Source organism: Panthera tigris, chromosome C1, assembly GCF_018350195.1.
Source record: "Panthera tigris isolate Pti1 chromosome C1, P.tigris_Pti1_mat1.1, whole genome shotgun sequence".
Classification (NCBI taxonomy): domain Eukaryota; kingdom Metazoa; phylum Chordata; class Mammalia; order Carnivora; family Felidae; genus Panthera; species Panthera tigris.
The window spans coordinates 156,958,331-156,974,167 of NC_056667.1; the positions used below are offsets into that span (position 1 = coordinate 156,958,331).

Genomic DNA, 15,837 nt, shown 5'->3' on the forward strand with positions numbered 1-15,837 from the left:
TATAACCAGTTGTTTTGGCTAAAATATGACGGGAAGGCATTCCTTGGGTTCTACATAAAAGTAACAGTATTAAACAGTCTAATGGCAATCACTGATAGGCTGCTTACATGAATGGTATTTCCTTCATTCACTGTATTGGAAGGACCCAGTGGGAAGAGAAAAAAAAACAAAAACAGAAACAAAAAACACCTAACACTATTTCAATTGATTGAGCTGGAGAAATGGAAGCTCCTCAAGATCCAGATGGCACTTGACTGGCACTTTATAAGGGTTTTCCTTCAAGAGAAACTACTACATTGCCTCCCAATTTCTCTCCAAGTGTTGAACGGTCTTTTATATCATCCAAGCCATTTACTTGCCATTCATGTTTAATACCTGTAAATTTCTTTTTAACGGCATCTTTATTTTTTTTTAATTTTTTTTAATGTTTATTTATTTTTGAGACAGAGAGAGACAGAGCATGAACGGGGGAGGGGCAGAGACAGAGGGAGACACAGAATCGGAAGCAGGCTCCAGGCTCTGAGCCATCAGCCCAGAGCCCATCGCGGGGCTCGAACTCACGGACTGTGAGATGGTGACCTGAGCTGAAGTCGGACACTCAACCGACTGAGCCACCCAGGCGCCCCTTAAGGGCATCTTTAGAGCTAGCATAAATCATGTTGCTTTTTAAAGGTGCACTCTCAGGAGCCCAGAATATAAATACTAGGTCTTCTTTCTTAGACTCTTTTGTTTCGTAGGTGGCATCGTACAAAGCATATCGGCAATCATTCAGAGGTAGCAACTTCACAAAAGATGTGTAGGGGTCCTCTACAGTATCATCAATGTCACCCACCAAGATCTGCTTTGCTTCCTCTACAATTATTTGTCTTTTGTCATCGCTTAAACAGAAGAGAACAGCTTTCTTTCTTTTTTTGATCTCCTCTTGTGTAGAAGATTTTCTTACTTTCATATCATTAAAAACTTTGATGACTTCATCATTCACTGTAACTCCAGAAGCCATAGTGTCCGTGGCTGTGGCGGCGGCGGCTCCGGCTCCGGGTCTGTGGCACTGGTAGGAGGAGAGGGAGCGGCAGGCAGGCAGCTGCGAGTGCAGGAGCTGCAGCCCTACATCCAGGTTCTTATATTAGGTATGTTTTTGAAGAGTAAAATTATGAATTCCCTCATTAAAAGTCTTTCATTGATAAAAGTACATACTTAACATAAAAGCTAGGTGTCTTAGAAATTGGGATGCTCAGAAAAAGGGCAATCTAGAAACACTAAGTATTTATGCACTAAGCATATTACTCAGGCAAAAACCTATTTACCTATTCATTAGATATTAAAACATTATCTGAAAACTTTAAGACTCCTAAAATAAAAATTTTATATATCATAATCATTTTAGCTTCTAGCTAAATTTGGGAGATTTCCCTGGACCTAGAAAAAACAAAATGCAATGAATAAAATGGACAAATTTGAAAGGTACATAAACTACCAAAACTGACTCAAGAAGAAAGAGAAAATCTGAACAGACCTAAAACAAGTAAGGAAATTGAATTAGTTATCAAAACCTCCAAACAAAGAAAAGCCCAGAACCAGATGACTTCACTTGTGAATTCTACCCAACACTTAAAGCAAAATTAACACCACTCATTTTCAAACTCTTCCAAGAATACTGAATAGGAGGACACATTTCCTAACTAATTCTATGAGGCTAGAATTACCTTGATACCAAAACCAGACAAAAATACTATAAAGAAAAGAAAATTATAGGGGTGCCTGGGTGGCTCAGTCAGTTAAGCGTCTGACTTTGGCTCAGGTCATGATCTCACAGTTTGTGGGTTCAAGCCCCACATTGGGCTCTGTGCTGACAGCTCAGAGCCCAGAGCCTGCTTCAGATTCTGCATCTCCCTCTCTCTCTGCCCCTCCCCTACTTGTGCTCTGCTTCTCTCTCTCAAAAATAAACATTACCAAAAAAAGAAAGGAAAGAAAGAAAGAAAGAAAGAAAGAAAGAAAGAAAGAAAGAAAGAAAATTATAGACCATACAAATCAAAACCACAATGAGATACCACCTCGCACCTGACAGAATGGCTAAAATCAACAACTCAGGAAACAACAGATGTTGGTGAGGCTGTGGATAAAGGGGAACCCTTTTACACTGTTGGTAGGAATGCAAACTGGTGCAGTCACTCTGGAAAACAGTATGGAGATTCCTCAAAAAGTTAAAAATATAAGTACCCTATGGCCCAGCAATTGTACTATGAGGTATTTTACCCAAAGGATATAAAAATATGGATTCAAAGGGGCACATGCACCCCAATGTTTATAGCAGCATTATGAACAATAGCCAAATTATGGAAAAAAGGACCCAAATGTCCATTGACTGATGAATGGGTAAGGAAGATGATGTGGTATATACATACTATGGAATAATACTCAGCCATCAAAAAGAATGAAATCTTGACATTTGCAATGATGTGGATGGAGCTAGAGTGTATTATGCTGAGCAAAATAAGTCAGAGAAAGACAAATATCATATGATTTCATTCAAATGTGTAACTTAAGAAATAAAACATATGAACATATGGGAAGGGGGAGAAAAGAGAGAGGGAAGCAAACCATAAGAGACTCTTAACTATAGAGAATGAACTGAGGATTGATGGAGGGAGATGGTGGGGCATGGGCTATAAATGGATGAGGGTGTTAAGGAGGGCACTTGTTACGATGAGCAATGCATGTTATATGTAAGTGGTGAATCACTAAATTCTACTCCTGAAACCAATATTACACTATATGTTAACTAATTAGAATTTAAATAAAATTTTGAAAAAAAAATAATAGACTAATATCCATTATAAATATAGATGTAAAAATCCTCAACAAAATACCAGCAAACTGAACTCAGTAATACAATAAGAGAATTATACACCATGACCAAGTGGGATTTATCCTTGTAATGTGAGGGTGGTTTAATAAATAAAAATCAATTAATGTAATATATCATATTAACAAAATGAATGATAAAAACCACATGATCACTGCCGTTGGTACAGAAAAAGTGTTTGGCAAAACTCACTTTTCATGATAAACAAAAGTACTCAATAAACTAGGAGTTGGAGGAAACTTCCTCAATATGATAAAGAATTTATCTGAAAGACCCACAGCTAATACAATAGTCAATGGTGAACAAAGTGAAAGCTTTTCTCTTAAGATCAGGAACAAACAAGAATACCCATTTTCACCACTGTATTTAACATAGGGCTGAAGGTTCTAACTAAAACAATTAGGCAAGAAAAAGAAATAAGAAGCATCCAAATTGGAAAGGAAGAAGTAAAATTATCTTTGTTCAAAGATGACATGATATCATATGTAGAAAACCCTAAAGAACACACACACACACACTGTTAGAGCTAATAAATGATTTCAGAAAAGTTGCAGGCTACAAAATCAACACATAAAAATCACTTGTATTTCTATACACTAGCAATGAACAATCCAAAATAAATTAAGAAAAAAAAATCTACTTATAATAGCATAAAAAGAATAAAATACATAAGAATAAACTTAACCAAGGGAGACAAAAGATTTATAGATTGAAAACATTGCTGAAACAAATTAAAGAAAGCAAGAATAAAGGAAAAGACAGCCTGTGTTCATGGATTGGAAGACTCAATATTGTTGAAATAGCAATAGTCTCCAAAATAATCCTCAGATTCCATGTAATCCTACCAAAATCCCAATGGCATTTTTTGCAGAAATGGAAAAGCCAACCTTAAAATTTATATGGAATTGCAAGGGACCCCAAAGATAGCCAAAGCAATCTTGAAAAAAGATAATCTGAATCAAGTTAGACAACTCACACTTCATAATTTCAAGATTTATTTCAAAGCTACAGGAATGAAAACAATGTGTTTCTGGCATAAGCGGAGACATACATCCATAGAAAATAATTGACAGTCCAGAAATAAACCCGTACATCTGTGGTCAATTGGTTGGGGTGCCACCCATAACCATTCAATGGGGAAAGAATAGACTTTTCAACAAATGGTGTTGGGACCACAGTATATCTATAGACAAAAAATGAAGTTGGATCCCTACACCTTGTACCGTAAATAAAAATTAACTCTAAATGGATCAAAGACTTAAGTTAAAACTATAAAACTCATAGGAAAAAAAAAAAAAAACATACGGGCAAATGACCTTGGATTGGCAATGCTTTCTAAAATATAACACCAGGGCATCTGGCTGGCTGAGTTAGTAGAGCATGTGATTCTTGATCTCGGGGCTAGGAGTTCAAGCCCCATATTGGGCATAGAGATTATTTTTTTAAAATATGCTGTTAATAAAGTACTTTGCAACTTGGATCTTTAAAAACTAATAATAAGAGGGGCACCTGGGTGGCCCAGTCAGTTAAGTGTCTAACTTCAGCTTAGGTCACGATCTTGTGGTCTGTGGGTTTGAGCCCCGCATCAGGCTCTGTGCTGACAGCTCTGAGCCTGCAGCCTGCTTCAGATTCTGTGTCTCCTTCTCTCTTCTCTTCTCCTGCTTGTGTTCTATCTACCAAAAATAAATAAACATTAAAAAAAATTAACTAATAATAAGATCAAATAAAATATGACACCAAGAGCACAAGCACCAAAAGAAAAAAAAGATAAATTGGACTTCATCAAAAATTTTTAAATTTCTTATTTATTGTATAACTGAAAGTAAATAGTCATGGGGATGACTATGATACAGCATAAGGGATCTAGTCAATAATATTATAATAACGTATGGTGACAGATTGTAACTACACTTACAGTGGTGAGCACAGAACTATTGAATCACTATGTTGTACACCTGAAACTAACATAACATAGGTCAACTATACTTTAATTAAAAAAAAATTGTTTTAACTTCTGTACCCCAAAGAACACAATCAACAGAGTGAACTCACAGAATAGGAGAAAATATTTATAAATCATAAATGTGATAAAAGTCTAGAATCCAGAATATATAAAGAACTCTTACAACTCAACAACAAAAAGACTAACAACTCAATTTAAAAAACAGGCAAAGAGATTGTCTCAGGCAAATAGATATGTCTCCAAAGAAGATATTCAAATATCCAAAAAGCACATGAAAAGATGCTCAATGTCATTCGTCATTAGAGGAAAGCAAACCAAAATCACAATGAGATACCACTTCAACACATTAGGATGATCATAGTAAAAAAACAAAGAAACAAACAAATAGAAAATAACAATGTGGAGAAATCAGGACCTTTGTGCACTGATGACTGGAACATAAAAACAATGTAGCCACTGTGGAAAACAGTTTGGTGTTTTATCAAATGTCAATTACAATAAACCCAGCAATTTCATTCCCGGGTATATAGCCAACAACACTGAAAATAAGAACTCAAGCAAATGTTTGTATGCCAATGTTCACTTCTGTACTGTTTATAATACCCAAAAGGTGGAAATAATCCAAGAGTCCATCAACAGATGAATGAATAAATAAAATGTGATATATACACACACTGCAATATCATCTAGCCAAAAAAGGAATGTAGTTTTGGTACATGCTACAATATAGATGAACCTTGAAAACATTATGCTAAGTGAAATAAGACACAAAAGGACTAACACTATATGATTCCACATGTATGTGATATGTGCACACAGTAGTCAAATTCACAGAGACATAAAATAGAATGGTGGTTACTGGGGTCTTTGGGAAAAGGGGACCCAAGAGATACTGCTTAATAGGTACAGAGTTTCTGTTGGGGATGATGATAAATTCTGGAAATGGATAGTGGTTATGGTTGTGTAACATTGTGAATATACTTAATGCCACTGAATTGTATCCTTTAAATTACTAAAATGGTAAATTTTAAGTGTATCTTGCTACAATCAATAAAATTCCAACAAGAAGAGAAAAAATAAATGAAAATCCACAATAGAGAGCCAGCTTTACTCTATTTTCTTTTTGTAAAAATCTATGTGGCAATCGAAATAGACTGAAAAGTGCCTTCGGAACTTCCTGTGTTTTTGTCCTCCTGAAAGGCCTCAGAATTTCTTGCTCTTTTCTTCACACTGATACAAACCCCTGTTCACACACTTTTCAAAAGCAAGTGTGTAATTTAAAACATTTATACTCCAAATGAGTTGTTTCTTTTTTAATAAACCTTAGGGTGAAGGGACTGCCACATTACCCACTGGGTCCTTTACGTGGCAACAGTATTTCAGTGGTTGACTCTGCTTATGTCAAGTTGCACAAGGAAAATTGATCACTTTTTTTGTTTCTCCAAACTTCCTTGTAGCTGAAAGAATAAGACAATAAATGAAATTGTCATAAACCATTCAAGTTTTCTGATTTTTTTCAATGGCATAGATATATGTCTTCTTTTTATGCCACATTAATTCCACAAATAACATGGACCTGGTTATTGAAAGGTTTTGTGGCAGGTGTTGTGTGAGATAGACATGAAGTTGTCTAAGATGTAGCTCTTGCCTTCCAGGGACTAACAATCTTGAACAGAGTTCAAACTGCAGGCCAAATCTACCAGATGCCTATTTCTGTATAGAACAGAAGCTATGGAGAATTTTTACAATTTTATATGGTTGAAAAAAATCAAAAGGAAAACAGTATCTCATGACATGTGAAAATTATGTGGAATTCAAATGTCAGTTTCCAAAAATCCAGTTTATTTGAGTACTAGTTCATGTGTATACTGACTATGCTGTTTTCATTCTACATATACCAGAGTTGAATAGCTCTGACAGAGACCACATAGCCCACACAGACTAAAATATTTACTGTCTGGCCATTTATAGAGTTTGCCAACCTCTACACCCAATCTAGAAGGTGACATGAAATGCATATGGAAATAACAGCAAATTCAGACAGGCTGGACTAAACACCATGTGACACCCAGCAGGTTCTGAGTGCTGGGAGCCTACAAAGGATAGCAGGGTGATCAAAGAAGACATCAGGGCAGAAGCAGCTTTCAAACTGGTCCTTGAAGGATAGTAAGGGTTTCCGTAAGCGATAATTCAGGAAAGAAAATTCTAAACAAAGGAAGGGTATGAACAGAGAAAGGATAAGGAAAAATATAAGCTTTGGGGATAGGACACCCCAACTCTATAATCAAAAGGAATTACTAGTGGGGCATCTGGGTGGCTCTGTCAGTTAAGTGATCTCACAGTCACGATCTCACAGTTCGGTTCGTGGGGTCACGCTTCCCATCAGTGGCAGATGGGGGGGGGGGGGTGAGGCAGAGCCTGCTTGGGATTCTCCCTTTCTCTGCCTCTTCCCCACTCATACTGTCTCTCTCTTTCTCTCAAAATAAATACATAAACTTAAAAAAAAAAAAGGAATTACTGGGAATGAAAAATGCGAATAGCCTACTGGTTGCTCTCTCTTTATCACATGCTGCAAATCATTAACGATCACAAACATCAAATTTTAAATATTATTTAATTCTTATTCTATACTCTTCTCTGGAATTTAGTGTATTGCAAGAACTATTACAGCAAAGTATGCTAAAAAATTGTATAGTACAAAAAATAGGATCCACTTGGATTAGATTAGTCAATAGCCACACTATTGGTGATCTGAATAGACATGAATTTGTATGATTTTACTCTTCAGATTTGTCACTCTACCCCCCAAAAAATGTCCCAAAATTTTATAACTGTTTTTTTAAATATGTGAAGTCTACAATTGCATGTCTGGTGGCTGAAGAGACAGTTAATAAAAATGTGCTAGTCCCTAGAAATCCTATATGACTGCCAAAGTAGATGAACTGTGTCAATAATCCAAAGGTCCTGAGCCCCCTGGATTGATGGTCGCTAAGTAGTCAATTTTTTACCCCTTTGCCAAGGTGTTTGCTTCTTGGCAAGTTAAGAATCTTCTCAGAAAATAATCTCTTAGGAAAAAGCAAAGTTCCAACCTTTGGAACTTGAGATGATTAAGGTAACTGTTTTACTTGATAAACCATGGGGTTGGTTAGAGAAGGAAATGTTTAGCTTTTACTGCTGCTTTTGTGCACAACGTGTAAAGGGCTTCATGGGCAAGATTTGCTGAGCAATATACTGCCAGCATCAGGGCTGGCAGCTCTTCACAGGGAAGGTTTGCTGGCAACATAGAAAGACATTATTTTCATCAAGCTCCCCCAGATCCTCCCAGTAATAAAGCTGCTGAGCCTATCAGGCAACCATCACAATTAAGAGCTACATTGCCTAGGTTCAAATCCCAACTCTACTCAGTTATTATGAATGACTGTAATATTTGAGTTCTCACAAAGTCAGTATAGTCACTCTTCTCTTCCTGTCAAAGAATCCTCAGTCTTCCCCAGGATTCATTCTATTAATGGTCCTACGGTTTTCACCATATAGTATAAACATCCAATTCTGTACACTTTCTTTTCTTATCACCATTCATCAGACCCTACTGAGGTCATTTATGGGATGTTAACACAGCAGCCTCAGAAAAGGTCTTCCCTTTTAACTTGCAAGAAGGATGAGCAGGCTAGAATTCTGTTTATGAGAGGTCTCTATCTATTATGGCATAGTCAAGCTAATGACCATCTGGATTATATTATATTTGTAGTTGAGGTCTTATAGCTGAAAGTGGGGCCAAAAATACCCTTTGATCCCTTAGATCTTCCAAGGGTCCCCAAGGATTTGTAAGCCCTTGTTGACTAAAGATAGTTCTCTGGCTCAAACTTAGATATGTGACTATTAGAATAAGAATCAATGGAGCACATGGATGGCTCAGTCAGTTAAGCTTCCGACTTTGGCTCAGGTCATGATCTTGCAGTAAAATAGTTCAAGCACCCCAAGTCAGGCTCTGTGCTGACAGCTCAGAGCCTGGAGCCCACTTCTGATTCTGAGTCTCCTTCTCGCTCTGTCCCTCCCCACTCACGCTCTCTCTCTCTCTCTCTCAAAAAAATAAAATAAATAAAACATTAAAAAAAACTTAAAAAAAAAAGAATAAGAATCAATGACAAAGGCCACTATTAGTACTCAAGAAGTCTCATAAAAACAAAGCTAAAAGGGGAGGGGCATGGGGGATGGTGTTGTAGAAGAATTATCTGTGAAAAGTCAACTGTTTCAAAAAAGCCTCATTAAAGACTGAAGGAGTTTGAGGCACCTGGGTGGCTCAGTCAGTTGAGCTTGCAACCTCAACTCAGGTCATGATCCCATGGTTCACGAGTTTAAGCCCTGCATTGGGCTTGCTGCTGTCAGCACAGAACCTGCTTTGGGTCCTCTGTACCCCTCTCTCTCTGCCCCTTCCCTGCTTGTGCACTCTCTCTGAAAAATAAATATATCTTTTTAAAAAATTGAGGTAGTTTGTTTTATCAAAGACCTAATATAGCATCTAATTTCAAATATCAACTTTCAAATATCTTCACCAAAGATGCCTTTGTCCTTTTTTTCTTTTTTTTTTTTTTACTCATGAAGTATAAAGACCCATTAGGTTTAATGAATTAATCACTCAGAAAGCAGTCTCACTTGCTTTGGAAAGTTTCTAATACTGCACCAGTGTGAATTGGCTTGCGAGCATAATTCATTCAGGAAACATGCCTGTAATCCAAAGCAGTCATATATCAAAGTGAATTTCAAGAACCATTGGCTCTATTGTGATCATGTGACACTCAGCATCACATACTACTCATATTGTAAGATATCGCTCATTTATCAAGTTAAAATTTATTAGAGGGGTGCCTGGGTGGTTCAGTTGGTTAAGCTTCTGACTTCAGCTCAGGTCATGATCTCACAGCTCGTGGGTTTGAGCCTCATGTTGGGCTCTGTGCTGACAGCTCAAAGCCCGTGGCCTGCTTCAGATTCTGCGTCTCGCTTTCTCTCTGCCCTCCCCTGCTCGTGCTCTGTCTCTGTCTCTCTCTCAAAACTAAACATTTAAAAAAATTAAAAAATAAATGAACACTAAAAAAAAATGTTTTAAGTACAAAACAATTTATTACAAATGTCTGTTCATCTTGCAGAACAAGTTACAATCCAAGGATTTACTATAATTAATTTGTGTCATTTGGGCTGTTATGAATTCATCAACAAAAAGAAAAAAAATGCTATTTTTCCTTTTTCTATTCAAGAAATACAGCCAAGTCTTTGTGTTTGAGTTTTAGGTTCCTTTGCCCCAGGAGGAATAACAGTGTTTTGTGTGTTTCCTAAGCTTTCTTTTTGGGAAGTCTTGACCCATGAAAGGAAATGGTATTTTTTTTTTTTATAAATTTTTTTTTTTCAACGTTTTTAAATTTATTTTTGGGACAGAGAGAGACAGAGCATGAACGGGGGAGGGGCAGAGAGAGAGGGAGACACAGAATGGGAAACAGGCTCCAGGCTCCGAGCCATCAGCCCAGAGCCTGACGCGGGGCTCGAACTCACGGACCGCGAGATCGTGACCTGGCTGAAGTCGGACGCTTAACCGACTGCGCCACCCAGGCGCCCCAAGGAAATGGTATTAAGGCTTCTATGTTTCCTAGGAAATGAGAGTGCTGGCTTGGACTCCCAAATATTTGATTCTTGCAAGACTGGGAAAGGAATGGGGCTCTATGAGGAAAGGAAACTTCCACTAGCTTCTCCACAGTGCTCTAGATGTTGAAGGAAGTGGATGGGTACAGGGATATCTATGGAAGACAAGAGACTTGGGAATAGCAATGGGGATCTCCATGGCCAAGCTGCAGAAATTAGAGAGGATCTCAGGGAAGGATTGCTCTGTGGTCTACCTGGAGCCAAACAGTAAAGGGCCAGGTTGTGACAGAGGCATCATATAGCAGAAAAAGTGGATTAACAATGGTGACCACTATGGTCCAAAGACCCATCATGTCCATAAGGCCAGAGTTCTTGTACAGGCCCATGGCAGGTATGTGATTTATATTGAATTGTTTACTGACCTTGGCAAACAGGAATTCAGAAATAGACTCAATGTTAATTTAGATATCAAAACACTGCGACAAGTTGTTATGGAAAAACTCATATCTATTTTGGGTTCCTTTACTAATCCATAGACTGGAAATAATAATAACATCCATCTCAGAGATAATTGATGTGACCAAATGAGATATACTGTGTCAAGTATGAAATGCATTTCAAATGTTTTATACTGTCTTATACTGTTGTGGATACCGTTTTCTTCCCTTGCTGGAGTGTTCACTAACCACCTGCCCCAACGTCATCTCTCTCTCGTCACTTAAATAAGTGAAGACTCAGTTCATTGCAGCCAGCAAGAGTAGCTCTATGAATGTTAGGAATGATAAGTTTCTTTTGGAAAGGCTTTTTTTCTAGGTCAGTCTATTTTACCAGTGTAGGGAAATTGATTTAACCCTTTTCTGTGCAAACACACACAAAAAGGATTCTTAATCCTTCCCTGAGGGCTTTTTTGTTTGTTTTAACATTTCTCTTATTATGTATTCTAGAATGACCTTTGAAGTTACAGTGACTTTTAAGCATGGCTACGGTGAATGCAGAAATCTAGCCAAACAATGTAGGAAACTTTATTCAGCCTAAAAGCCATCACTATGACTTTCTTGAAAGAATTATATTACAGGGGAAATGGTTTAAAATTCTAACTTGGGAGTTCTACTCCTGAAACCAATACTATACTCTATGTTAACTAACTTGAATTTAGATAAATAAATTTTAAAAATAAAATTCTAACTTGGAGGGGCACCTGGCTGGCTCAGGGCATATGACTCTTGATCTCAGGGTTGTAAGTTCGAGCCCCATGTTGGGTGTAGAGATTACTTAAAATAAAATCTTTCAAAAAATAAAATAAATAAAATAAAATTCTAACTTGGAGAATAAGAGGGATAATCAGATAACAGATAATATTTAGATGACCATCTAAAATACGCAAATGTATCACCCTTCTCAGAATTTTAGTAAATGGTCTGTAAACAATTTCTTAAAATTAGCTAGAGGATTTCTTCATTCGCAAAACTTTTTGTACTGGAAACAATCACTCTCTACTACTCCTCCCAACAACCTTAGGAGAGAGATGTTATTAGCTTCACTTACACAAGAGGAAGCAGCTTAGGAATATTTAAGGAATTTGCCCCAAGTTCTAAGATGTAGGGAATGTCAGGGCAGGGACCAGGGCGCGTATATGTCTGAACCAAAGTCTAGACTCCACCGTGAAGCTCTAGGGTCATTCCCGCTTTCTGAACAACAGCAGCAAAAATCCTTTGCTACCTTTAAACTCTTATCTAACCCAGACCAATTCCTGACTCAAAGAAGAGTCTCAAACTCAAAGGCCTACAGGGCCTAGGCTGGTAACACAAATAAGTTAATATAGGTCATATTTAAGAAAAAACTCACATTGTTCCACAGTGTATGACTTGGCTACTGTTCAGCTTCAGTCAATTATTGTCCTGAGAGAAGTTAGACCTATTATTACCAGCCCCTAATTTTGTAACAGAAGCCAGAAATCTGGATTTTTGGGAAAAACACCCCAATTTTCAGATGTTGGCAATAAGGGTACTTGTTTTTAAAGAACAATACTTGAAAAAAATTCTGTATTTTTAAATAAAAAATAAAGCAATGCTACATGGAACAATATGTACAGGCTAAACTTTGTGAGACACAGTCTAGGGAGAAAAGGAAAACTTGTTCGATATTCTTACCTTTTGATTACTGACAGACTTTAGTCGATTTAGGTAAAAATAAATGACTTTCCAGACAGTACAATAAGAGAAAGGAGTCATGCCACAAGTACATGGTAGGAGAAAAACAGCTCATTAATTAATTGCAGTCTCATTTGTGTGTATATATATATATATATATATATATATATATATATATACCATGAAAATAATTTTTAGCGATCTTCCATCAGATTTTATTCCTTGACAACAAGGGTAAACATATAAAAATGTTGTGTACCAATTACTGGAAATATAGAAATTATATTAAATCTATGCATATTTCCTTTGACGACCAATTCATTGGAGTAATTTAAAGCTAAATCAAAATCAACTCATTCCTTTATGGCAAAAGCAATCTTATCTGCAGCCAGCCAAGAGAGCATTATCAGGTTTGGTGGTAGGTTTTTGTCCACACACCCCCCCCACCCCCATGACAACTTAAATGAAAAGCCCTCAGGTTGAATTACAGCAAAAAAGGGGAAAAAAAAAATCCTATTTTCTAAAATCTTTCTCTAACTCTGACTCTCAGATCTCTGCACTAGAGATACGGCTGGAATGTGGATGTAGATGGGAGTAGTAGTGCCAGAATCTTTTCAATGGATGTGCTTCTAAGCACAAAATTTTTTAAAGAAGTTTCCCAATATCCCTCAATGGAAAAAAAAAAAAATTAATCTCTGGGCCTCAAAAAAAGTACTGTCTCCATTTCATTTTTATCAGCCATTCGCATTAGTAACTATAATATTTTCATTTGTCTCTTTGTTTTCCCCTCTCAGTTACATATACTTTTTAAAATAGTGGCTGTGTTTGAAGCTTTGTAATTAAATTATTGTGGATCCATCCTTGCATTTGTGAAGGCACAGTTTTCAAATAATATGTATTGAAAGACTGGAAGATCAAAACAGTAAAAGTGCAGAACAAAATTAGTCTCAGGGACCCATTTTCTCTTTGGGTTTCTATCTATTACAATGATTTCGATCCTTAAGGCAAGGAAGAATCACATTCCTTCTACACAAAAGCAACTCTGAAAGTCACTATTTTGTATAATGCCTAACATGGAGCTTGATACAGAGTGAGTAGACTATAAGTGGAATTGCTGAACTATATTGCAAACATTTTGTAAAATCTGAATTTTAAACAGCATTAGGTCAAAATGTTTACTCTTTGAACTTCTGTCTTTTTATTTACTCATAGGTCCTTTGGTCTGGCTTGAGATGCACAGAGCTAAGACCTAGGAGATTTAGCACACCTTAAATAGGGAGTCAAATAGTATGCTAAGTGAAATAAGCCAGACAGAGAAACACAAACACTGCATGGAATCACTTATATGTGGAATCCAAAAAAAAAGTTGAATGCATTGAAACAGCAGAGAAGTGGGTGCCAGGGCCTGGGGAAAATAGGGAGAGGTTGGTAAAAGAATACAAACTTTCAGTTGTGAGATGAATAAGGTCTGAGGATCTAATGATCCAATGTATAACATGATCACTTTATTGCTAACAACTGTATTGTAGAACTGAAATTTGCTAGGTAAAATTTAAATGTTCTCAAATACAACAAAAAAGGCTAATATGTGAGGTGATGGATGTGTCAATTAACTCCATGGAGGGAATTCTTACAAAATGTACATGTATATCAAATCATTACATTGTACAGTTTAAATATCTTATAATTCTACTCATCAGTTATACCTTAATAAAGCTGGGGGGGGGTGGTGGGAAAGGGAGCCAAAGGCAGTGAACGGTTATATAAACCAAGTTAAAATGTTGACAAGCGTCTTGCCATTTCTGAATGTTTCCAACTATGTAAGGAGAACATTTTTCATTGCTAAAATGGGCATGTATAATTTTTTAAATTAATGTTTTTCTTATTTCAACCAGAAAAGGAAGAGTGAAATCAAAGGAATTTACACTTCCAAAGAATTTTTTAGGAATTTTGGATGCAAAGAAAAAGAGCAGCTTCATATGGTAAGTTGTCATGTTGAGAAAAATAAAAGGAGCTAATGAATGGGAATATAGAACCTTGAGACAACTATCACTGTATTTGTAGAAAACTGTTAGCTCTTTTAAGTCTAAAATGGCCCAGGTTTTCTAGAATTAATTTCAATTTTAAAAATCTATAAAACTGCAAGCCCTGTACTTGTTCCGGTTGGGCCTATAAGAATGTCCTATTTCCATGGCAAAGCTTTAAGTAAAAATTTTAAAGGTGAAAATCATGGCAAAAGATCAAAGGATGAGAAATAGGTGGCAGGCTGTATAGTCAGTTCTACATCAATAGCATTCAGCCGCCTCCTCCTCCTATTTCTTGATAAAAACCCATTAATTCCCACTCCCTTCTGTGCTAACATTCAAGAAAAATATGCTTGGACCTGCCTCGCACACTGTGAGAAGCACAAGAGTAGAATCATGATAACATTTGAAATAGCTCTATTCAACTCGTGGCTGTGCGACCAGCACTCTCATCCATCCGCATACAATGTCCTTGCAAAGCCTGAAGGAAAAATGATCATCTCCTTTACTGCCTGGGGTAGAAAGATCAGATTAAGGCACATAAAAAGGTTATGCAGTAACCAAACAGGAGACAAGCATTTCTAACCCTGGGCTCATGGCAATAATTTTTCCATACAGTTTGGGCAATACCCATGGGGTAGATGTTTATCTGTGACATTTCTTAAATAAATTTGCTTATTTTGGAGAAAGCAGGAGAGAATAAAAGGACAAAGGTGGAGGATTAAATTTGACCATTCTAAAATGTGAACCTCTGACCTCCAACTATTACTTTCATGTGGGTAAAACATAGCACTTCAAGGTCTTACATATAGATGGCACCTAGCCAATCTACATCCTTCTCAGTAAACTTTTTAAAGAGGAAAATATATACACAAATCATTAAGTATACAGTTAGATGGATTTTTCATAAATTAATCCATGTAGCCAGCACCAAATCAAGAGTCAGAACATTATCCACATCCCAGAAGCTCCCCTCATGACCCTTTTGGTCACTCTCTTCCCCCAAAGGACACCACTATTCTCACTTCTAACCACATAGGTTCATTTTAATAAGTATATATTTTAATGCACTTAAATTTATGTCTTTTTGAGTACTTGGCTCCAGATAAAATCTGTATATATATATTAAACCAACCTAGCTGTCTTAGGCATTCATTGACTACTCAGCTACACTGAGTATTACACAGTAAGTACCATTTTGGAACA

At 36.8% G+C, this 15,837-nt stretch overlaps 1 protein-coding gene across 1 annotated transcript; it reads right to left on the reverse strand.

The window, feature by feature from the left end:
- Positions 1 to 241: 241 nt before the first annotated feature.
- LOC122241367 (cofilin-2-like) lies at positions 242 to 1,002 on the reverse strand. The gene is made up of 2 exons (XM_042997311.1): positions 616 to 1,002; positions 242 to 399 (listed from the first exon to the last, which is right to left on the reverse strand). Exons 1-2 carry the CDS (start codon positions 998 to 1,000, stop codon positions 263 to 265), a joined length of 522 nt encoding a protein of 173 aa, XP_042853245.1. The 5' UTR covers positions 1,001 to 1,002; the 3' UTR covers positions 242 to 262.
- Between the last annotated feature and the right edge of the window lie 14,835 nt (positions 1,003 to 15,837).